Below are 25,909 nucleotides of genomic sequence, written 5' to 3' on the forward strand. Positions count from 1 at the left end.
AGAGGTGAAGAATCATCTACTCCACTGCAGCCCAGCTATCACATTAGTTGGCCACCTTTGCTCCAAGGGCTAACTCTTGCCCCAATTCCAACGTTTTGCCTTCCAGTATCCTGAGGTCCAGTTTGCCTTAGTAGTCCCTAACTTCAACTTCCCTGCACTCTGCCATGAGGTTCAGGGACTTCAAAAGCCTGAGAATAGAGTTTGCCAAAGCAAAGGCTGCAGTGTGTACCCTCAGCCTTTTTGTATCTTTTTCACTGTCTAGTGCTGTATCAGCATCACACCATTTCCTTAAGTCTTCCTTCCATTAACAAGGTACCTACAGACATCAGTGACTCACCTTCAACTCAGCTGAGTTTTGGCTTTCCTACTTCCTTCCCTCTACACCCAGACACCGTTTTTACATTCTCCAGGGAGGTCTGTCACTGTTTACGGATTCCATACATTTCATTTTTTGGGTAGGTTGACTTAGGATTCCCCATTCAAGCAAGCTGTACCTGCTTCCCATACCTGCTTGTCTTCTTGCACAGGGAAGAGTATGTCCTTGTGCATTTGAGGAAGTTGTTCCTGAAGATCAACCAGCTGTCCTGGGCCTCTCTGCAGTTCAAAGGGACCTGATGTGGGATACCACCTCTATTACATGAAAAAGCCAAAGCCAACCATTCTGAAGTCCAATATAATTTCTTCACTGCGTGCTTCTCTCACTCCTTTTAGATTCTACCACCTTCCAGTAGTTTAGCTGGGGGTGGCATCAGCCCTCCATTTCCACATTCACAAGTAGGAAGAAATCTAAGCTACATGGACAAAGAGGAATAAAATATCTATCGAAATGTAACTTAGAAAAGATAAATACATGGGACATAAGAAAATTTTGAAGACGTGGTATTTGGGAACTTTTCTTGATCTCATTCGAGATAGAAATGGCTCTTAACAGAGTGGATAAGCATGATGATAACTGACACAAGCAACTGGAAAGACTAGTTTAAGGCAGCAGCTAGTTCAAGAAAAAGGAACAAGGTCTATAAAATATACAAGGCTACATTTACATTCCAGTCTGCAAGCATATAGATAATTTTAGGATTATATGAGGCAAAGCTTTTAAAAATCTGGAGAAATGAGTAGCTGAAGTAGAATAATTATCTGACAGATGGAGATTGCCCAAGGCTGCCACTTGAACATATAAAAAGATGAGGCTGAGTTCATTTTTGAAATACAACATTAGAAATTCCAAGAGCATCCTGAGTACTAGTTGTGGAATTACAAGATTTTGTTCAGTGTACTAGAGTATAAATAGAGGTTAGATTCAAAGCTTTACTTTGAAAATAGTTTTAAAAGCCTGAGGCTTTACAAAAAGATTTTAAGTATCCTCATATAAGCAATCCTCATATAAGCATATATATTTACAGCACAGCACTTGGCTAAAATGTCTGTCTACCAGTTTCCTTTGTGATGCCAATGTTGCAGCTGCACATGCATATTTCTACCACGGTGATATTTGGGCTTCCCCTTCCTGTGCCACCACATTGTTCTTTCTACACATAACATCCTCTTCAATCTGTTTGCACAACCATGCCCCTACATTTCCTCTTCAGAAGATCAACTCTAGTATCAGTTGAATACTTGAAGGTAATAGGTAAGCAAATTACTCCTTTACTTTCACTTGCAACTCTCACATTTCCACAAAAAGTAAGCAATTGCTAAGCACATGTGCTTCCTTTAACAACAGTACAGCTATAAATGCACTTAACACATTCAAACCTGCACTCTGCCTGCTGTCATCCCCACACTGCACATCTTTGCCTCTATTTGCAACATCTTGTCCTTATTTGTTCCATTATTGCTGTACAACTTCATCTGCATTCTGCCTCATAACTCCACTATACTCAACAGCAATGCAGCCCCAACACTGACTGTGATCTTTGGAGACTAGGGGAACATGGAACTATTATTTTTATCACCAGGGTATTACTTGTAAAAGTCTCTGTGATGGATGGCACATGTAAGAACAAGTTTGTGCTCTTTGATAATGGACATTCTGCAAACAGGTGAGAAGGCAGAGTTCACAGCCCAAACTAACAACTTCAGTATCACATGAAATAGGGAATGGGAAGAGAAGGAGCACCAACACCCAGGCCATACAAACTATCACATCAGTTCTGCTATCTTTGCTGATTCAATTAACTCATACGATTTTTCAGCCAGTTAGTAATTTTTTTTTTCAAAGCAGAAGAGTAAGGAAGACTAGCATATAAAAGGACAGAAACGTAGCTATATGAGAGCAAATCAAGAACATCACAGCCATTTTGAACTATTTGCAGGTCTTCTTCTCCCCCAGTCCTTTTTAGTTTATAAAACAAAAAGGGAAACATCACTTCTAAAAAACAAGAAGACATCCACTTGACTGTAGTCATGGTATCTATATCCAGTTGTTGATTTGTAACTTCCAATGTATCCAAGGATATCCCCACTATCCTTGAATGTATTGTATTTTATCTCCCATTTTTTGTTACTTGACATTGTCCAAGCTAAACAGAACTTTGCCTAAACACTGTTTGTTTGGGTTTTTCCCCATATGGTTTTGTTAATAATGGATACAATTAAAAAAATACAAACTTAACACTAATAAATAGTTAATGTCTACTTCAGATCACTAAATTTTTTTTAGAGGCGCATATCTTCAAAGATGAGTAAAATCCTTGATGTTTTCCAGGACTTCAAGGTACTAGATAAAATTTATATTATCCTGTGATTTGAAATGGTATCAAATTGACCCAGTAAGGCATTAATTCAAAGCAAATAAAGCCAAAACTTTGCTTGTGATTTGATTTTAGCAGCCTGATTCAGATAAAATTAAGGGACTTGCACGGGCTAATTAAAAATCTGTAAAAGGAAGCATGGACATTTAAGAAATTCTGATTATGGAAGCTACCAGAAATATGGTACTATGAGACATTTTCAGTTGATATTTGTGACATTTAAATAAGACTCAGAGCTAGTTCGAGGTTTTTAGGTTTTTTAAGAAATATTCGTAAGTCAGACATCTTGAGAAAAAGCATCTCTACTACTAAAAAGCAGACTTCCCTGTAATATGAGATACTGCACACAGCAAATAAATATCCTTCACATTCTCTACTGATAAGGTTATTTAACTCATAGGTCATTGGGAAATGTAGTTAATGTGCTTAAGACCCTTTTATTTCATTTTTTTCTGAGCATCATCATAATTTAGGAAAACACAAGGTGCTGTTATTCATGAGACCATTGTTCTAATAAATCTGAAATGAAAGAGAAGTGCTGGGAAGTGAGACAACCTCTGTAAAACACATCTAATGTTTGGGCTTTTCAGTGCAACTGCTGTGTTTCACAAGAGACAAAAAATACAGTACTCTCTTGTTTAACTGACGTTGTTATTGCAGGACTTTTGTGTTAGTGGTTTTGGTGGGGTTTTTTAACTAAGATTAACTACATTGATGTAATGAGAAGAGATTGAGAGAGAGCACAAATTGAAATTCTTGCAAACACAACACAAAAAGAGTTAATGTAACCATCATCCTGATGCTTGGAAAGGCTGTACTATGATAATATACAGGGGACAATTACCAAGGCTCAGCCGATAAGATGTAACTCACTAAGGTGCAATAATGCAATTTCTTTCAAATATGTGCACTGAGCAGGAGTTGTCAGTATTAGGTCACTGAGGTTACAGAAACCCTGCCTTTCTTTGGGATGCAATAGTATCTTTTTTCTTTATGTTTATTCTTTGTTATGCAGTCTTCATCTTTATCAGGCTTATTCTAAAAGTACTTCACAGATCGTAAGACCAATCCTTTTTAATTCAATGGTAAAACTCCCTCCAATATCAAGAGTGAAATAACTGAAGCCCAGAAAAAAAACAATCGGTCATTCATCCATAACAGGACTACATCTGGGGTGAAACAGCAACTATTTTGCAGTTAACATTTCTATTGCAGACTGATCTATGGATGGAAATGAAATGAAAACACAGGGGAATTTACATAGATGGAAAATAATCACACTGACTAAAATCTGGCAAACTCCCCAGAGGTAACTCCTTTATTCAGATGAAAAATGCACAAGATTGTTTACAATTTTTCAGGATCTCAATTACATATGCTATCTAAAAGACATGTCCAACAGCTGACAGAACTCTAATCTCATCCTATTGAATAAATAATGCACCTATATGCTTTTTTCCACTATTTGAGTGAGCAGGAAACTATAAATGCAAGGGCTGCATGGTTGGAGCTTTGTGAATTGGTTCAGTTTGTATCACTACTGCCCAGGCTGTAAACTGTGATAAGATCACACACTACTGTAGCACAGGTTTAGTTATGTCTGCATTTCAAGATTTAAAGATGAGCCTGTAAATCAGAACAGAGGACTTGGAAATTACAGACAATCCCTCTTCACATTGTTTCAAGCTGTTAAGTATTTGAGATCAATACTTTAACTTGGGTTCCATATTTGTCTGTAGGAGATCAATACAAAGGCACACCTTCAATTACTGTAAACATGTTATTTGCCTAACTGTGCCAAAACAACATGCGACTTCTGTAAACTCTGTACCAGTACTTCAACCACATCTGCAGTATTTTGCTGTCAAATCCCCGACAGATTTACTGGCTGAATCCCAGAGTGATTCAGATCCCAGAGGGTCGTGATCAGTGGCACAAGGTCTGTCTGGAGGCCTGCCACTAGTGGTTGGTGTCCCCCAAGGTTCAGTAGTGGGGTTCAGTAGTTTAACTTACTCCTCCATTACTTGGATGGAGGGGCAGAGGCCTCCTCAGCAAGTTCACTGATGACACAAAGCTGGAGGAGTGGCTGATACCCCAGAGGGCTGTGCAGCCCTTCAGAAGGACCTCAACAGGGTGGAGAGAGGAACCTTCTGAAATTCATCAAAGGCAAATGCAGGGTCCTCCACATGGGGAGGAATAACTCCATGCACCATTACAGGCTGGGGGCTGATCTGCTGGAAAGCAGCTCTGCAAAGAAGGACCTGGGAGCTCTGGTGGAGCACAAGCTGTCCATGAACCAGCAGTGTATCCTTGGGGCCAAGAAGGTCAACGGCATCCTGGGGTGCATTAGGAAGAGCATTGCCACCAGGTCAGGGGAGGTGATCCAGTCCCTCTACTCTGCCCTTGTAAGGCCACACCTGGAGTGCTGTGCCCAGTTCTGGGCTCCTCAGTACAAGAGAGACCTGGAGCTCCTGGAGCAGGTCCAGTGGAGGGCAACAAACATGACTGAGAGACTGGAGCATCTCTCTTATGAGGAAAGGCTAAGGGAAGCTGGGCCTTTTTAGCCTCAAGAAGAGAAGACTGAGAGGGGACCTCACCAGTGCCTGCAGGTATCTGAAGGGAAGCTGTCAGAGGTTGGAGCCAGGCTTTTCTTGTGCTGTCAAGCAATAGGACAAGAGGCAGTGGGCAGAAACTGATGCACAGGAAGTTCCATCTGAACATGAGGAAGAGCTTCCTTACTGTGTGAGTGACCAAGCACTGGAACAGATTGCCCAGAGAGGCTGTGGAGTCTCCTTCACTGGAGATATTCAAGAACCATCTGGATGCAATCCTGTGCCGTGAGCTCTAGAATGACTGGTTGAGCAGGGAGGTTGAACCAGATGATCAACCCACTGTGGTCCCCTCCCAATCTTACCCATTCTGTAATGCTGTAATTGCTTTTAGGACTACTGAAGAAGAAAATTTTCTTTACCTAAAAAGTTGAAACCAGTATCAATGCTTGCTTTTTATCTTAGTGTGGTGAGAGGAGGCAGGAAGCCTAACGTTGTCACACTAGAACTGCAGTAGCAAGACAGTTCATCAAATCAAACAGAATTTTAGTTAGTGCTCAGAACTCAGGAACTGTCTTTATACAGTCTAAAATTAAAGATGCTTCTTTTAAAACTCTAGTCAACAGTTTCAAAATCTGTTTTATTCTGAAGTTTCTTCAAATGAGTTTAGATTTTACCCAAAGTAACAACTGAAGCAGGCAAATCTGGAGTATTCATTCACAGTCTGTGTTTCACTGGGCAGAAGCTACTGTTTCATAGGACAGTATTTAAATAAATACCTCTCTCCTAAGAGTACTAAGTTATTATTTTTTGCCCCATACATCATTAAATTTTATTTTTGTTGGATGAATGCACTTAAATTACTAGTAGCAGTCAATTGTCATGCATGATGGAGTAAAACTTACCTGGAAGAACTGTACTTTATTAAATATCAGATTTCTAGAATTTTCTATATGCATGTGAGAGCAGAATAAACACTGACATATTTAAATATTACATTATTTACAGGGTAATTCAGATAGTTATTTCCATAATATAAGAACTGCTCTCCTTTTCACATAGCTGAAATATGATAGAACTTTTCTAAATGTTTGAAAGTGATTTCAATTCTACAATGGATCAGGCATTCTTTAATAATTTGTTACTAACTTTTTAGAAATAGCTTTTTGCTGGCTCATATTTTATAACCTTTTCACGTTCCCATCAAATAATCTATGATGTAACATATTAAACATAACACAACAGCACTGACAGTTTTGTATTTGAAATCAGAGATAACTAATCAACCAATACTCCTTTATTAAGGTGAAATGAAAAATGTGTTGCATTTTGTTTCTGAATCACAAGCTAGTTCTGTATATTTGTAAACTCCAGCAGAAGTCATAAGAATACTCTTAATGAAAATAACCTTCCTATCAAATAATGGGCAATTTTTAAAAGATTTTTAAAAGATTTTTTACATAAATCTTTCATATTACATTATCCTGTGACTTAAATAAATTGCAAACAAACATAAAATGTTGTAATGAGCTGATTATCTGAAGTAAAACAAAGTATTTCTGTCTATTCTCTGAAATAGTTATGTTGTTACTGAGGACTTAATATTGCATTTTCAACAACAAAAATTTGAACAGATAACTCTGACCTCATGAAACAGTGAGAATTTATCAGTTGAGTATCTTTTTGCAGAAAAAAACCTGTATCCTTAAGATTCTCTCTATTCACCAAATGTTTTCATTAACGTGACATGCAGATGTCTAAAAGTTAAATGGACCATTATTAGCACTCTGGAATATGCAAGCAATATATGAATTAATTGTTTAATTATATTGAGTTGCCTGTGGCACCAAAAAAACGGGAAGTTAAATGTCAGCATTTCACACTGTCAATTGAAATGAGTCCCAGATGTTAAAACACTAAGCCACCTAATCATCATTAATTTAATTTTAAACAAAGTCTTTTCCAAACCAAGCTTAATCTAGTATTCAGTCTTTCCCTTCCCCTCCCTAGCACAACTAAACATGGAAATAACTCCTATTTAATATGTGCAGTGACTGAACTAGGCAAATAGTACATAGGACCAATGTAAAGATTTTCATGTCTTCTGCCATTAGAACTCACTGGTTTTTATTAAGATTTTAATGGTTTTGAAGACAATACCAAAGAATGCCTAACAAGTAAAAATGTCAGGCCTTGTTTTTTTTCTCTAAGAAAAGAAGTCCTGTTTGTCACTGTGCACAATTCTAAAGTAGAAGAAATCTTAGGTTGTTATTATTTTGTCTAAAATCAATGAAAAATAGTTTTAGGAATTTAAGCTAATACAGCCTGCCCACTCTTAAAAACATACGGGCTAGTGCCAAATCCAAATGGGACTTTTTTTTCAGAAATTTGAAGAAATTTAAATTAAGAATGAGTAAATTCACAACATAAACACCTGCCATTGTTTTCAGTACAACACTAATTACAACAGTTGCTTGTATTTTGAATGAACAAGTTCTAGCAAATATAGAAATGCTTAGCCCCAGGAAGTGTCAAGAAATACTAGAGGAGAGATTAGGGACATTCACATGAGTGTTACAGATTTAAAAAGGGAAGAGATTACCTACCCCTCTCCACCAATTCTTGTTATCTTTAGACGAAAATCAACAGAGTTCAGGCTGGGTGGCTTCCATTTCAAAATATCATCACATCGACCAGGCTTGTATTTCTGAAGTAAATTAAAATGCAGTTTAATTATGCTTATTGGTTTTCACTGGTTTTAAAAGTAACAATTCAGCCTTTCAGACTCTATTAGCTGTCTCTAATGAATTACAATACTTAGTGACTGAAACAATGAATACCATTACCATGGAGGTAGTTGTGCTTCACTACTTTATTTGCTTCTGCCTTTTAAAACTGCTTAGCACTGTAGCTATGCCATTGCATATAATAAAAAGCTGAGAATGGAAATAAAAATTAGCATACTTCATTATCTCTCTCTGGCTAATGGAAAATTTCAAGAAAGAAAATAAGCCAGCACAGAAAGGAATGAAAACACTGACAGCACATACAGAAAAGATACATTTAAAATAATCTCAACATTTTGGAACAATTTAATGAACAATATTTTTGTTATCCATGCTGTTGGCTGACACAACATGAAAAAGCCAGAAGCCACCATACTGCCACCTATCAGAAGGACTCATCAGAAACATGTTCTTTCACAGCAAAGGAATTTAAGTTACGTAAAGATTAAAGAACATCATGATATACAGGAACATAAATAAAGCAGTATCTCTTGCTAAAGAGAGAGGGTACACATTTGAATCACAATTTGAAAGGAACAATTTTCTCTTAAATTGGAGCTTTAGTTTCTCATGGTCTCTCCTATCATCTGCTTTCATTTACTAAGCTGCCATTTTGTTCATCCTCAGCTATCAGTGAGAGTTAACTTCTTGACCCTTTCCTTACCAGAATATCTTTCATGGCAATGGAGAAAATCAGAACGAACATGAATAGGGCAAAAGTAAAAGAATAATTTGGAGATGCATAGAATGAGAAATTTTACATCTTTATTTATACACAGTGAAAAATTTATGGAATTTTATATGAAAAATAAAACTATCCACTGTCTTTTGGTAACACAACAGTCATCATCATCACACTTCACTCATGCTGTGTTAAATATTTTCAAAAAACAGACTTTATTGATGATAAACCTAACAGTTCTAAATCTAAAATGACAAAAGCAGATGAATTTTCTCTTTTCTAATGAGAGAATGTAAAGTTACTCTTTCCAAAACAAATGCAGCATATCTTACTTATCATTTCTTGATGAAAAGATGGTCATTAATTCTTAATGATGCAAAAAAGATGGACCAACCTCTTTAAGTGATGGCACTGAAACTCTGAGGAAAAGCTACATCTGATCTATAGAAAACCTTCCTCACCAGAGGTCTTCTATCCTGACTCTGACGATAGCCAACAGCATGTGCTCAGGGAAGATGAAACGCAAGGCAATTACGTATATTTTCTACTACTACTCTTTGAGAAACTATCCATTTTGAAGCTCAGGGACTTCCTGATGTAGATGTGATTCAAATGTGATTCCTATATATTTAGTTATTTTCAGTTTCTCTGCATGAGCTTGTATAGTTCCCCAGTAAGACCGTGTAAACCTCCATCAGCTGTTAAAGCCCATGGTACAACCTTTCACTCACAGTCTGACTACCTTGCAGGAATAAAAACACCACCTTTTGTTTATTTTGAAGAAGTTTTTGTTCTTTTTGAAGACTTGTACTTTCTAGGGATCATACTAAGAGAGATGCTTAACAATCAAACCCCATTGTTTCCATGTGACTCATGGTTTCATATGCCTCTATATGCACAGAAATGCACTCAGCTCAGAGGCTATCATTTTACATGTACTGTTAGAATTTTCTTCTCCACTTATATTACTCTACATAAAAGTTTATGCACTCTTTTATCACTCTCAGCCACCTAGTCTTGTAAGAGCTTACTATAATTCTCCAAATTTAGGACCAGCCTTTGCTGATCCATCAAGAAAACATCACTCAATGGTTCATCCAATTTTCATACTTGCTTACATGCAGTACAGGCGACTCCCTTCCCTGGTGAGGACTGAACAGTACCCCATCCCTTCACTCCTACTTTTTAACCAATTAGCTATCTGTGCAAGAACCTTTTAAGTCTCACATTCCTTTAGTTTCTTCAAGAAAATTTCAACAAGAGGCTTTCTGGAAGTCTTGGCAAGAAAGACCATATGAACCCTTTTGAACCCTTTGTTGGAGAGGTATAACCTTCCTTTCAAAAAGGTATGTAATTTCCACCAACTGTATCAATCATGTTCACCCAGACACCAACTTCTGTATTCCTTATTGCTTCTACTCCTTTGCCCAGTCCAGATACCAAGCTTACAGGACTTATTTCTTCCCTGACCTTCCATGTTACCTGTCCCCACCTTCATTTTTTTAAAATTGGTATTGTATTTTCTACCCTCACACACTTAGGTACTAAGGTATACTTTTCACATAGGATCTACTATCCAATTTTTTCAAACTCTTTTTCCTAGACTGACAGGTTACATCCTCCTAAAAGTTAGTAAGAAACCAACTTCGTAACAGATAGGAACAACTATTCCAAGATCAGTAGTGAAAAGCAATGTTTTGACAGAAGATATCTGCATACCTGTAATTACACTGCAGGATCCACAATTCTGACTCAAGTTTAAAATTAACAGGCTGGCTTGCTTGAAGGGAATGGGGGAGGATTCGTTCATTAAGATGGACTTATTTTCTTTACCTCTAGAACCAGCATAGTGTGAGACAGGTCTCAGATAAACATTTTGTTCTAGCAATAAAAAAATAATCTCTACCACACTTCAAATTAGTCAAAGGTATCTCACTTAGAAAGTAATGACAATAAAGATACCCTTTTGACTATCACATTTCGTTTTGACCATTGTCAAATAACAGCCTTGTCACTTTGCAGCAATTTGTTAATACCAAACACCTGGTAAAGGTAACAGATAAATTACAGATATCTTTCAGAAACAGTTACAAAGCCTTAGATAATCCATCAGAATTCAAACCTCATACTAAGAACAATTTATACAGCTCCTCCTAGGCCTCCCCCAACTTCTTCTGTTAACATGAAAGAGAGAAATTCACAGAAGTCTTGCTCAAAAGGAGAATTCATTCAAAGGCCATATTAATAATCCCTAAGAAAGAGATTAGTTTTTGTAACAAGTGAGTTCACACACACAAGACAGCACTAGTAAGTTATTGAGTTTGAATGCTAAGTGCTAAATCAATTTCTTTAAACATGAGCTGAAGCCAAACAAGAATTCTGCTTGTTAAATATGTGAAAACTTCACCTTAGATGAATCACTGCATACTGCAGACCTGTTCTGCGTGAAGTTACTCTTTATTTTAACTCCAAACCAAAATGTGAAGCAATCTGTTTGAGATCGAACTACACCCTAGCATTTTAAATATAGCATTCATAGCAATGAATCCTCACCACCACTCCCCAACAAATATGTATGTACACGACTACTTCTAAAACGTATCAGATCCCCTATCATCTCAAATACAAAGTTCATGCTTCAATCTGAAACCTGTCAATCTAGTCTAAGCACAAAAATTAGAGCTCCAAACCAAAAAGTTACATTGACAAATCAGAAACTGTCTCAAATAGCTTTAAAGGATTGGACTAGGTGACCTCCTGAAGTCCCTTCCAATCTAAATTATTCTACAAAACTGTGTCTCTCTTTGCTTGCTTGTTCTTTTAGCAACCATATTGGGTGCATTTTAGTTCGCAAAAACAACGAACATTCAAAACAAATCCCCCAGTTGTTCTCATTTCCTATACTTTAGTTGCAATGGCTGGGCAGCTCTGGTGCGTGCAAACTGGATTCCATCAATGTAAAACCAAACTTGAAGTTTCACTTCAAGGACACACCCTAATGCCCTTCACACCGAAGTACAGACACCAGAGGCCAAGGCAAAGGCTGTTCCACTGCACTGCTACCTTGCACCTACGGAGCACAAACAAACCTGAGCTGTGAAGATATCCTGCAACATCCTGAACTGCTGCTTCAAAGAAATAAGGGTATCAGTGCCTTCAGTTGGCTATGACCCCTAAGCTCTCCAATTTTTACTTTCTTTTTTATACCTTTTTACATTCACTCACCATCTACCCAACATTTCTTCTATCTTTTTAGTAGCAGCAGCAGTAGTAGTAGTAGTACTAGTAGTAGTCATCATATAAATGCCCTATCTTCTGTGACCATTCTCTGCTGGCAAAACCTCAGGCCCTTACTTTCATGAAGAAGATGAAGATCAGGGATAACAAATGTGTCAGAAGTAGAGTCGCATATGTGCCCCTACTATGAAGATCCTGAACTTCAGGCAAGAAAAGAATAATGACCCTAAAACTCAGATGCACATCCAACACCCTGGGATGAAGAATCATCACTGAAGACAGCTCAACAGAAAGCACATCCTCAGGCATCCCTCTTAGGCTGCTAAACCCATTGATTTCTCACCTCAGACTCAGTGGGCTCAAGTGGGTCTAGTCAAACCACTATCAGGGTTTTATTAGACCCCTGTTAGAACCATTTTAGCACTGCAGGGCAAAGTGATGGGTTGCTGGTCATGCTGAACCTCAATCCCCTGCCCTGTCCCAGAGTACTAAGTCTAGTTCCCCCTTCCTCGACAGCTGCCCGGGGGGGGGGGGGCACGCTTTTCTCCTCTCCCATCGAATCAAGAGAAAGGCTGGCCCTCCAAACCTCAAGTTCTGTTATCTTAACTTTTCCGACACATTTCTTGTCAATTGCATATAGTCTCACACACAGGTTTGGGATTAGCCTAAAGCCATGTGTCAGCATTTGCATTCAATGGATGGCACAGCAGAAAGCGGAAAGCCTAGACAGTGGAGGTATCAGAGGCCCATAATGAGGATAAACTTTAACTCCAAATAGCTGCTTCCACATGGGATAGATGTTTCTGCTTAGTATTTTGTAGGAGGAAGAGCGGGGTTAGTTTCTGGGACTGCATTCTGGGCAGGCAGTCTGGAGTGTGGGGTGGTGTTGACTCACCATGAAGACACCCACCTGGAAGACTGAGTGACTTCAGCCTAAAGTCTAGACAAAATAAACGGCTTCTCCTAGCGACTGAAAAGGAAGAGGTGGTAGGATGATCAAGAGAGAAGTTCGTGCCTCATCAAGAAGAGGAAAAGAAGGTTTCCTTTACAAGGGTGGACGTCTCACTATCCTACAAAGTCTAATCAGCCAGCTCTACCTCCCATAACCCTTATTAAACACCATCCTCCTGAAGTGCAAGCAGCAGCTAACACAGGCCACATTACATTTCCCTTCCTCCGTATCTTCCCTCACTCCTTCCAAATGACAGGAAGCCAGCAAATAATCCAGTTCTTTCTCTTCTCCGAAGTGGCACAGTGCTGCTGCTTGTCAGCTCTAATTTCTCCTCAGTAAACTGGTCAGACCTAGCCCTGCAAAGTATCCGAAGGGCTGCAAAGCTGGCAGCTGCAGGCACACACCAAATTAGAAAGAAAGCTAAAATAAAGGGCGCAGAAAGGTCAGGGAAGGTTTGTTTGCATTGTCATGCTTGCCCAAGAGGTATGGAAGGTTGAGTACCTTTGAGGAGTGAGGGCAGAGCAGATGGGAGGGGCAAGGGGTTAACCAAGACAGCTAGTGGGAATCTACTGGAGTTCTTTTAAATTATTAAATGTAGTTTGCCACATTGCAAATGATGTTAGCATCTAACCACACTGAAAATGTAATAAAGTGCAATTAAGTATCCTTGAACAAGAAACATAAATATTAAATATAAAAACTACTAAATATAAAACTTAACTACAACAAACCTATAATGGCAACAAATCTGCTCCTCTTACCATGCAAAACAGGGTTAAATGTTTTATCTGAAGAGCTCTACTTAATTCTGAGGCCTCTTAATCCATAGAGCAGCTGCTGGCCTGTCCAATCTAATAGTTTGCATTCAGCTGGGTAAACATAAAGACAGAATAATTACCCAAAATGTGTTTTTATTTTCTTGCACTACAGACTCTGGATCATTTTAAAGAACTAAAAGGATTTATTATAATCAATCATTTCAGGCTAGACTTTATAAAGAAATGAGCTGAAGACACAGAAGTTGCTAACACTGTTGACAGATTATGTGAACACATCACAGCAATGGATCAGGAGACCACAAGATCAAAGGCAATCATTGACTCAATTGTATATTCATAGATTTTTAAGGCTGCAAACCATTACCAGGCTCATTGAGTCAGCTCTGTTGCATATAGGACAGAGAAACTTGAACAATGATGTTTATATCAATCTTATAGCTCCCATCCAAACTAAAATAATGTTTACATCAAGTTTATAATCCCTATTTCAAAATACAACACACCTTTATGAAAGATACCATATAATGAAGAAATCACAACACGTATCTTAGGGAAGTTGCCACAGCCATTTATTACACCTCTGTTTAAAATTGCTTACTTCTACACTGAGTCTTGTGTAATGCCTTACTTTAGACTGAAGCCTGGCTCTCCATGTAATTACTTCCCTTTTTAAGATAACATGAGTAAGTCTGAGTCTCACTGCATGGGTAATTTCCCAGTAACGTACACATTGTCATAGTGTAATTTCACAAAAACCTTTATAAGAGTAGGCAACAGAACTGAACCTACTATTCCAATATTCTTTCCATGGCTTACACATACAGCAGTACACGAAGTGTATTTGTGTTCTTCTGCATTGCACTGAGAGGTGTTGATAACTAGCGGAAATCATTCTTTTCAGATTCATGCCTTTAGCTGGGACTTAATACACTTACTCCTGGAAATACAGCCCACATTTGTCTGTATTCAAGCACCATCATAAGATCAAATGATCCAGCTTAGCCTACGTGACTGATTTTTCAGGAAAACAGGAAAGTTTGCTGAAAAAGTTCAAAATATTAACAACATGACCATAAAAACATATGCAAAATCCCAACACTATCATTAAAACCCTTAAACCCTTCATGGTAATGCACTTCTTTAACTGTCACCAAAAAACCCCCAAAAAACAAACAAACAAACAAAACAAAACCAAACCAAAACCAAACAAAAACCAAAACCAACAACAACAAACCCAACCCAAACAAAAACAAACCAAAAAAAACCAACCAACCAAAAAAAACCCAAAAAAAATCAAAACAAAAAACAAAACAAAACAAAAACCACCACCAAAAAAACCCCGAAAAACCCTAAACACAACCAAACACAAGTCACTAACATCTACAAGAGGAAATAAGTTCTCTCACCAGCAGTTAAACTGCGACCCTTAGCTGCTTCAAAAATTGTGCCTTCTGTCCCTTCCAGCTTCCCTTCTCAGTTCCAACTCCTTCTGTTCCTCAAAGTGCCCAAACAAACAACTTACAACCTCCCCATAGTTCCCACAGACCATCACTGCAACTCCTCATGTATTCTATTTTCTTTGCCTGGGAAAAAGCTAAGCAAATGGGAATGTGGCACCAGAAGTTTCCTGGTCATTGACAGATAAATGTGATTAATGCTTGTTCTTGCTGTACATTGAGCAGGACACTGAGAATTGGAAGAAAGGGATATACTAGTCTGGTCACAAGCCCACTACACTTCCTGGCTGAGGAGCAGAAAGTCCAGCTTTTCTTACTGAAGTCAGAGGCAAACAGGTTATTTGAGGAAACTGCTTTGAGAGCAGTGGGCTCACTGCTAACTCACATCCTCGGAGGTGAAGGCAAACAGTGTTGTACACTATGGCATTTATGGTGTTTGGTGGTGATCACTGGTCATCAGCACACAAGCTTCAGAGATTATCTATCACACCCACAGAGAAAGCTACTTTGTATGTTGGTGGTCTAGGAGATAAAGGAGAAAAATGTCCAAGACCAAAAGCCTCCAAATTCAAACAGGGTGTGGGATTACAAAGACTAATACACAGAAAAAGTGACTAAAATTAGTGCATTGATCTGAAGAGGACATTGGAAATAAACACCTGGACATCACTATCTACTTAGACCAAACATCAGACAGTAAGAGAAAAATATTATTGTTCATTCTTGCACTAAACCATCATATTTACTTATTTAAAATACATCAGAGCCGGCCAAACTGACTATCTGCCTTTGCCAAATACATTCCACATACCACAGAGGTAGAAAAAGAACTCTTAGAAAGTCTGAAGAATTCAGAGGTACCTAAGAAACTTCTATAAATGAATGCAATAGATGAAACTTTTGACAAATGCAGGTCAGCAAGGGAAAGATGAATAATTTCCACTGAAAAAGGTGCTTTAAAAAAAATCTCTTCAACGGCACTCAGTGTCTCAAAGATTATCAGGATTCCTTTGTTCTTGATAAAAACAAATCAAGTGCTCCAAATACTGATTACTTTCTTGTAGACATTTGACATAATTTGTGTATAAAGTCTGAAAATAGTAAAGCAGGCAATTCTTTTAATAAATGTGAGTCAACTGTTCCTATATTTGTAAAGGAAATACAGGGAGATGTGATTTGTAGTACGCCTGAGAGTGTTCAGGCTAAGAGAAACTCTTGAATAAACACTGGTACTTTCCAAACACCTGTCAGTTCTGAAAGGCATTTTCATAGTTGAGGCAAAACACAAGAAGCTAAACACTGAATGGAAAATATGTAATAACACAAAATGGCTGCAAACTTTGTACAGCTCCAAAATACAATCCAAATGCTTTCCAATTTCACACAGACAGTTTTCATGTATTGTACCAAACCCTCCGCTAAGCGCAACTTGTGTCCAACCATGGAGAGATGGCCATGATACCCTAACCAAAAGATGACCCAAAAAAAAAAAAAATCCTAATTCCTTCCCTTCAAAAAACTCTTTTAACTAAAAGAAATTAATAAATGCTCCTTTTAATGCTTAGTGTCCTAAATTACTGATTTGAACCACCCGAAAAATCAAAGAGCTGCAGTCCTCACTAAACATCAGCTTTTTGCCTGGTTCAGTGATTTGATCAGAACAGACACACTGATGCTCAACAAATATTTGATCAGCTTGAAAATAAGGTTGCTAAGGAATTCCAGACATTATACAAAGTAATGCTGTCACATCATTGAAAGCAAATATGCAACAGTAACCTCAGAGGCTCAAAAAGATGGGGAAAAGACAAGTTCCTTGGCTAAGCTCATCCAACTTAGGGGCCATGGTTAAGCCAAAAGGACGATAGAGCCAACTCCAGATAACAGTTTTAAATAACTCATTACTTGACAGTGAAGTCTCCATGATGCTTTAATTCCATGTAGTCAAACAAATTTGTGCTAATTCTTCCATTCCTCCACTTTAAAAATCAAAAAAAGGAAAAATTAACATGTTTTAAGACACAATCACATCTGTATTCCAGAAATTTTTCCTTTAGAAACTAACAACTAAGTAGGAATGACACTTTTTAATGCATTAGGACTGATTAGCTGTCAATAGCTGTTCTGGAAGAGCTGTTCAAGAAAATGTTATTGTATTTTATGAAAATGTGACTTGAAGCTATATGAAGTAGAATCGAAAATATTATAATCAAAATTACCCATGAAATATTAAGCTTAACTGTCATACCAGACCAAGAAGCAAAACATGCACCCATTTAAATACTGTTAGATTATGTTTTATGCTAAGGATTTTAACACTTGAATGCAAATCAGGTTTAGAAGGTTAACCTGAATACAGAAATTATTTTGTTAATATGTTAATAGAAAACTGCTTTTTCCAAAAGTGCCTCTGATCCTCAAGCTAATGCAATATTTATACTGGACTTCTTTGGTAATTAGTGGGCTAAACATCTTCTCCTCTTGCACTTTAATTTAGCTTTATACCTCCAGCTTCATTAAACATCTTGTTTCACAGCTATACTAATAGCTTTTCTCAATATTCCATTAAGCAAGCAGAAAAATATGAGAACATTTTATTCATAACTAACATCATTTACATATTAATCCTATTAATATTTGATAAATGAAGTTCAGATCACAGCCAAAGCCCTATATTTATAGCAATCAGAATGTAGCAGCCACAATTTTTTTTCCCTCCTCCCCCCAGCACATTACTAGAAGCAGCAGAAACCTATTTTTGGTCAGCTCTGCCCTTTCACTGAATGTAATGATCTGGACCTAGAAACTCCAATACTTGGGTCTGAAGCAAAACCAAAAAAGTACATGGCTTCAAATCATTGGCTAATGTATATATGATCCAAAATGGACCAACTGGTGTCTGACTTGGATTATAAACTCTACTTTTGGCAAATTAAGGTAACTGTTGAAGAGCTACATACTTCTACCTATGTCACAAATAAATCTCCTGACAACAGAACTATAGTGCCCATGGTCAAAGGAACTCGTGATGATCCATGGTTGCTGCTTAAGATACTGGATTTATATTGCTACTGATTATTTTGTAATCTTCTTATTTTTCATCATCACTAACCTCATCTATAACCTCATTACATACAGGCTATGTAAGTCTTCTGAACAATTAACACAACAATAGAAACTCTCAAGATACCTCAATTTGCCTTCCATCACTCTATTTCACTCTGTGTTTCACTTTATATCACTACGTTGAACTGAGATGGCCTCAGCATGTAGCATCAGTGTAAACTGTCACCAAGAACTATTGTATTTACTTCTCCAGATGAAATTTTCTTTCAAATTCAGCTTCACAACTCATTAATAGCCTTAACCAGAAATTAATATAATGGAAAAGCTCATATCTACATAACTTTTCCTCAGCCATACAGTGTTAATTTCTACTTGTCTAGAAACAGATAAACAAGCCCAGAGGTAAGAAGCTAAATGGCTTAAGACAACTGTCCATAAACAGATGAGAGTTAGAGTTTCACCCTGATCTCTAAAAGATCCTATGATATATGGACTGAAATCAATCTTCCTTCATTTCCATCCACCTTCTTGCCCAAAACAATCAGTCACTTCCTTTCATGTGATCAGGAAGCCCTTCTCTTGAATATTTCCACACATCCTTGCTAAAAACTACAGGAATTAGCTTCGCACTAAGTCCAAAAGTTATGTTTACCTTTAATTACTTTTAAGGAGGTCATAATCCTTGCAGATTGCGAAATCCAGTCTAATTTAGGCACAACAGTGACGCTGGTGCTCTAAGCACTAAATAAAACATCTCTCCAATAAGCACCTGTTTCCCACATGGTGAATGGAGACAGATCTGAAGCCCTGCACATGTTTACTTACCTAATTTAGGTGGAGAGGACTCCCTAGGACTTGCTCCACCTCACTGAATATATGCAGAACTTGGGTACTTTCAATGCAAGTTCCCTTACAAGATTTTACGCTGCTCTCTGTATTTTCAGATTCAGACACTCTTCTTGAAGTCATTCTATTACTACATATCTGAAAGATTCAAACATTCTTTAGATAAGAACATTTGAGATCATTAATGCTGCTTTTCATCTGCTATTCTTTCAGAACTAAATAGGTATTAATATATCTAACAGAAATGCAATGTTTGGAATGACAAGCCATGGTGTGGACCGTAGAAGGCAGGAGCAATTTTAATTGTTTTATTTATTAGATGATTTGTATTGTTTTGAGTCAGCACTAATTGACATTTAGAAAGCAAATGGAAAAACCTTTGGACAATGGTATTGCTAGATACCATGACAATGTTCAGCTGATGCTTTCAGTGTGTACAAACAATAACCTTTGCAAAACTATTCTGGAGCTGATAGCACTTCAAATTTTAAGTGTTAATTTTCTCTTTCCATTGTATGTTTAACACGACTCTATCCAAATTCATCTCCCGGGAGCTGTTTAAGACTTCAGTTCTTAATTCATAGCAACAGAAGTTGCTGACAAAGGATGATGGGAGAACTCCGAAGTAAACTGTTGGGAGAACCAAGATAATACAGGAGCACTCCTGGCTCACTCCTTTACTGGTTTTCCTGTTCTTTTTCTCTCTTAAAGCAATGCTTATTATTCTTCTCTCTGCCCCAGTGACACAACAGATCTTTGAAAGACCCTTAGGGAGATCATCTTCCTTCTAATCTTCCTTTCACAATCTTACTGTGAAAAAAGCCTTGGTCACATGAAGCCAGTAATGTTGGAGAACACATCAATTTTCATTGTATAAAGTGATAAGTGTAGTTGCTTCATTGCATCATTTGTTTTATGAGCCCTACTGTTTATGCCTCTTTACAGGTTTAAAGTGTTGTACATACCAGCCAAAACCTTCTCTCATTTCTCAAACCCAATGGCAGCAATCTCTCTTCACCTTCTGTCCTTTCATTGTTACCACCTCTGTCCCAACCCAAGTGTAGTTATCACTTAAATTTACACCAGAGAGAAAAGGAAGTCAGTCTCTCAGAGGACTTATTTCTTTGTGGGTAGTTAGTTTGTGATCAAAGGCTCCTAGAAGTCCCACAAAAATTGGGCTGGATCAGTGGGAAGTAGTCAGTGCTTCAAGTCCAACAGCCATAGCATCCCTGGTATAACAAAGAATCTCCATGAACTGAGCAGCAGTGCTCTTGGCTGACTCGCTGCAATAACCCGATTTGGAAGCTGGGTAATTTATCAATATTAGAGGCCACATTTGCACAAGCTCCAACCTGTGAATTTAAGGCTTCATCACAGCATTAGTTTTGTTGACATTTTTAGTAAACTACAGTGATAATCAGTATACCAGGAATAACATTTCAGAAAATCCCCTCGGAGCCCAGGAAGATTAATGAAAACTACCAACCCTAAACAGGAAGATGCAAAAGTATATTTCAAAATACTTCCTGAGGAATGCCAATCTTAAAAAAAAGAATGAAGCCTTACATCAAAAGGCAATCAGTAGGCTGGAGCTTTTAGCTAATCTGAACATAAGGAGAAATGTGCAAGTACTAAGAAATTGCAGCACGTTGGTCTCAGACATAGTCCAATTTCTCTTTATAATTCCAGAGCTAAAAAGCCCCTAGAGCTGAACAGATATGCCTGAAAGATGATACACAGAATTGCCAGCAGGATTTTTTTCTACATGTTGCTAAATGTGTGCTACACAAAATTGTCATTAAGGGCTAGCTTATTACATCTTACAGGGCTACAAATCTCCTTGAATTAAATATACATGAGTCTTGCTTGGAATACTGAATCCTGTGGCATTTTATACGAAACAATATAAACTAGGCTTTTCAACTACGTATTCTAGTATACGAATTATAAAATAATGAGTTTTAATCATATTAAATTTGTCATTAGCCATTGACATTAAAATAGCAAACCACGTATTTCACATCCTTATTTTCACTTTGTCATTAGCCATTGACATTAAAATAGCAAACCACATATTTCACATCCTTATTTTCACAAGGAAACATTCATACAACATGGGAGTTAAGTCCAACCAGTAGAACTCAGCATGTGCTTCACAGTGCTTTTACTTTGCAAGTAGCAAGCTGATGGGCTCAGAGATTAAAAGCAAAGTGGAAAAAAATGTATATTGAAAAAAATCGGTATGTACTTTCTCTTTCAAGTCTCCTACAAGATTAATACAACTTAAAACTGCATTTTCAGGAGACTAATTTGGATAATGAGCAGGGAAAAATCCTTGTCTAAAAAGAAAAAACATCCCATGCCAAACAAGAAAACGAAAGGATCCTACCCACTCTTTGTGTGAAATTAATCCTTATAGTTCTCACTTAGGAACAAACAAGTCAATGTCTCTGGGTAAGAATAGCTTAAGTTGAATAGGGTAGTTATTTGCTGAGCACTGTAAGTAAAGGGAAAAGAAATACAGGTTGTATTTTAAAAACATTACTCAAAAAATTCCAGTTACTGTGAAATTAGTTGCTATCCTTCTTGGGAAGGACATTCTCCCAATTAAAAGCAGTGGTTCTGATGTAAGTTGTTAATAATGCTTTGTAATCACAACAGATTTTTTTACCCCTTCTACAGAGCATGACCACACAAACACAGAGACATTGAACATGAAAGCTCTGGTTTGAATACTGGGATTGAGCAACTGCCATGAAGGACCTGTTCCGACTTCTCTGCTGCTAGCAGGAAGCTTTCATTCTGTTACTGGCAGAAGGGTTAGAGTCAGACTTTTTTCTCCTTTCCCTATTCTTAAATGTTTCTTCTTTAATGATACCAAATGTTTAAATGTTAATGTAGGTATGATTTCGAGCAGGCAAGCAGCTGAGGGCCAAAGAATTAGGGGAGGGGGTAAGTGACAATTACCACTTGCCAAAACAAATGTCATCAGGTTTAGACGCTATTTAACAGTTTAATATTTTAACAAGGGGGAACAGAAGGACTACTTAAGCACAGCTTTTCCATAAACAAATACAGAATGTATTTCAAAAACAGAATTATATTTCTTAAGAAAGAGAACTGCAACTCATAGTGCTAATTCACTGGCATCCATCAAGTGAATGGAAATGTTCGATGTGCAGTCACTGGGAAATTCTGGGAGAAGAAAGCAGACAAACCTGAGCCAGTTCAGGAGAAGCTTCTTTCAAATCAGATTTCCCTCCCATGCTTCCTTTTTCCTAATGTTATAAAAAGACAACAGTCCTTTCCTTAACCTCTAGATCATAAAACACAAATGAGAATGCCATAGGGAAAAAATAACATCACTGGTTCAAGCACAAATATGTGATGATGTTTGGAAGATAGTTTAAAAATCTCTTACCACGTGCAAGATACAGCAAGTTTATAATTTCGATGTAAATGTTACTAAAATGCAGAGATAATAATGAGCATGCTAGTATGAATTTTGAGCTAAAAAATTAGATCTCTGTGAAGCTCAATCCTATTTGTGGAGCAACTTCAAGAGAATCCTTCAAAAACTTTCTTAAAGCAGAGTGAGAGGTACAGAGATGACAGCAAAGTGAACAAGTCCGCCAGTCATCAATGCAGCAGGTACTCCAACAAGAATGAGAGAGCCATGTGGAACTACATCTCTCTTGACACCAAGAACAGTAAGTACCATACTCATTTTATGAGCTGTCTTGTAAAAACCTTTTCTGTTGTATAGTACATCCTCAACAGAAGGAGAACATGACTTTTACAAACCAAAATAATTCAAAAAGCTATTTGTTGAAATTAAATTCTAAAGTTGGGACAAAGAATATGAATCTTAGCATTAGCAGATGGGGAGTCAGTGGTACCGGTTTTGGCAGAAAGATCTAGAAATTCAGTTCAAGTGGAAACCAAAGACATTGTGTCTAAAATAAAGCTATAACAATGACTGCAGTGGAAGTTGAGGGAGAATATTAGGTGAAGCACCATTCCTCATTTACCAAAATACTAAAATAGGTGGACCAAAGTTTTAGCTGCGTTACACAGACAACACTTAGGTTATTAGGCTTTTGAATATATTTTTCCCTCAGTTGCACATGTGCATTTGTGCTTTCGAAATGTGTGAAACTGGGAGAAGCTCTGAAAAAATGGGTTTCAAAAGGGGTAGCAGCTCAGGTCCTGACAACTGTTTATAACTGTTGCAAACAGACGTATTACAAAATAATATGCTCCCAGAACATATTACAAAGGATCAAAAGCTTTAGACTCCCCCTCACAACTGGGGGTAAAAGAGAAAGACCATTAAAAAACAAAACCACCTAGGACACTAAAACCTAATTAGAGCAGAAGAGTGGTATACAAAGGGAACAACAGTCAGCTGTTCATTAGGAACAGAAGGAAAGCAATTTTATCTTCGGGGTGGCATAAGAATACTTAATGGTGTTTAACTCCCTGCATCCTTCCTCTGCAGCACCCTTTGTGCAGGAGAGAATAGGTCACACGATGGTGTTCAACAGCCAGTATTGTTCCTTAACTCCTTCTATTCCAGCACCTGGGGATCACACACACCTGCACTTAAGAGCAATCTTGCAGAAGAGAACTGTGAGCACATGTGACTGCAGTGAGAAAGAAAGCAGTCAAAAGCCTCCTGCAGGTGACCATGACATTGCCCTAACAGTTACTAAAGAAACTCCCCTTCATGAATAGCTGTCAAGATTTTCATGTCTCAAAACCACTTCTTTCATCTTAAGAAAAAAAGAGGTTTTGTAATTTACCCCTAAGCCAATAACTGATTCTTAAACAGGGAGCTACATCATGACTTGAATTAAAAATTTACTGTTATTCAAAATTCCCCCCCCCAGTACTAGGCAGTTCTCACAGTATAAAGCCATTAGCTATACAGCTAAACATATTTTTTTTCTAAAACCAGCAAAACTCTACTTCTTTAATAGCTGTAGGCTTTTTTAAGCAACCAAAATGTATATAAGCAGAGCAGTACACTCTGTTAAAATCAAGCTGGAATATCTATTCTAGTAAAAAAATATTATCAAAAAACCCTTGCTCTCTGCATGATCAAAATTTTAATAACTTTTTTCCCCTCCATTTTTTTCCTGGCCAGTCACCATTAATATTCCTAAGAAATTAATTCATGTATCTTTGCAGTGAGACACTGCGGAGTTTCAGAAGTAATGGAATAACACCCACCAAATTTTATAGAGGACAGAACCCTACTTCTTTTGAAGGCCTAGCAAAATATGCAAGCAAATGTCATGGAAACAGAAGCTCTCTCCATAGTAACACCATTTGTGGCACTGTAGCTAACCACTCTAACATGCTCCAAGACAAGGTATTAGCTTAAACCCAGTTTTCATTTAGTATTTGTTCCATAACATTCCATATATGTAGCAGGTGTAAAGATTTATTAAAAACAGTAATAGTTCACAAAAATGCAGTACCAAATCCAAAGTCAAACATAAGTACAAGGGCAAACTAATTAGCTGTGATAAAGCAAGTCAGAGTAACGATGTCTTTTGGGAAAAAAGCCAAGAAACTGATGGAGCCATAAAGAATCAGCTGGTTTCTACTACACTCTCTGACTCCATGCAACAATTGTAAGATGTGCAATAGCATCTTATATGAAACACATAGAAGGATCTACAGAATAAGACACATAAAAAATCAAAGTAAAATAAATTTTAAAAAAATATAAAAATACATAATTACACCTAAGCAACCCTTGTTACCTGCTTTTATACAAAAATTTAAATTTTTTATCAACCAACCCAGCAACCAAAACTCTCAAAACTAGCTGAACAAAGACTCTACTAGCATCGTAGCTAGTATCATAGCAGCATCGTAGCTGCTCTCCATAGACCAGGTTAGTGCATACCTATCAGAGCCATGGGAATGATTTTCAATGAAAAAATGTTTTATTTGACAAATTAGGTCCTCTTTGCGAACTATCTGTATGTAGTTCATGACTCTGCCAAAAAAAAAAAAAATCCTGATTTATTTTGTGACAACGCTTGTTGGCCCATTTTCTGATCTGATGACCAATGCAAAGTTCCACTTCCCTGACTGTTACTAGACACAAGGCACATGGTACTACATGTCCCTTCCATCCAGAAACTGAAAAGAATCAGTAGGGCAAGTGGGTACAAAAGTACATTACCTCTGACATTTTTGCAAGTAAAATACCAGGTCTTGCAAGCATAGAAAATACATCTTATCCTGCTGAAATATTTTAAAATGTCAACAAATAATCACAAAAATAATTTATCTCGTTGTTCTTGTTCATATGCAAATTATGGAAAGTTACACTCATGTTCTTTACTGGTTCAAATATTTTAATGAAATATAAAGTTTAAACCAAACCCTGTAGCAATGAAAAGCATTATGACTGTATTACTGTATTACTTAAGCTGTCTAAAAATAAATTTTAAAAAAACTTTAGCAGTCGTTGTACACGGAAGTAGTCCCATGCTCTATATATATTTTAGAGAGTAGAGCTGATTCTACTCAAAAAGCAAACATATTCTTCCAAAAGCATGTTAATGCTCCAAAAAAAAAAAAGCTCTGAAGGTTTCAGAAAGACAATATATCCAATATGGTTCACTACATACATGTTTGTCTTACAGAAAAATCTGTATTATTTAAAACCGGTACCTTTCAAAAATATTCCGTAAATAACAAACAAAGCAATAATGCTTTTGTCTACCGGCCTTTGAGCCAGCTCTGTAAGGGGAATAGGGGGAAGGAACCCCAAAAGCCA

The 25,909-nt window shown here is 37.4% G+C and overlaps 1 protein-coding gene across 3 annotated transcripts in view; it reads right to left on the reverse strand.

Annotated features, from left to right (window-relative positions):
* RNGTT (RNA guanylyltransferase and 5'-phosphatase) overlaps positions 1-25,909 on the reverse strand; it is a 173,852-nt gene that overhangs the window by 54,551 nt on the left and 93,392 nt on the right. For 2 of the 3 annotated variants that reach the window (XM_048298788.1, XM_048298790.1), the window contains exon 13: positions 7,909-8,009. The exons of the other annotated variant lie outside the window; for it this stretch is intronic. In XM_048298788.1, the coding sequence (XP_048154745.1) occupies positions 7,909-8,009 (101 nt within the window). The remainder of the gene's footprint in view (positions 1-7,908; positions 8,010-25,909) is intronic. 3 annotated transcript variants of the gene reach the window in all.

The sequence above is a fragment of the Corvus hawaiiensis genome, chromosome 3, assembly GCF_020740725.1.
Source record: "Corvus hawaiiensis isolate bCorHaw1 chromosome 3, bCorHaw1.pri.cur, whole genome shotgun sequence".
Taxonomy (NCBI): domain Eukaryota; kingdom Metazoa; phylum Chordata; class Aves; order Passeriformes; family Corvidae; genus Corvus; species Corvus hawaiiensis.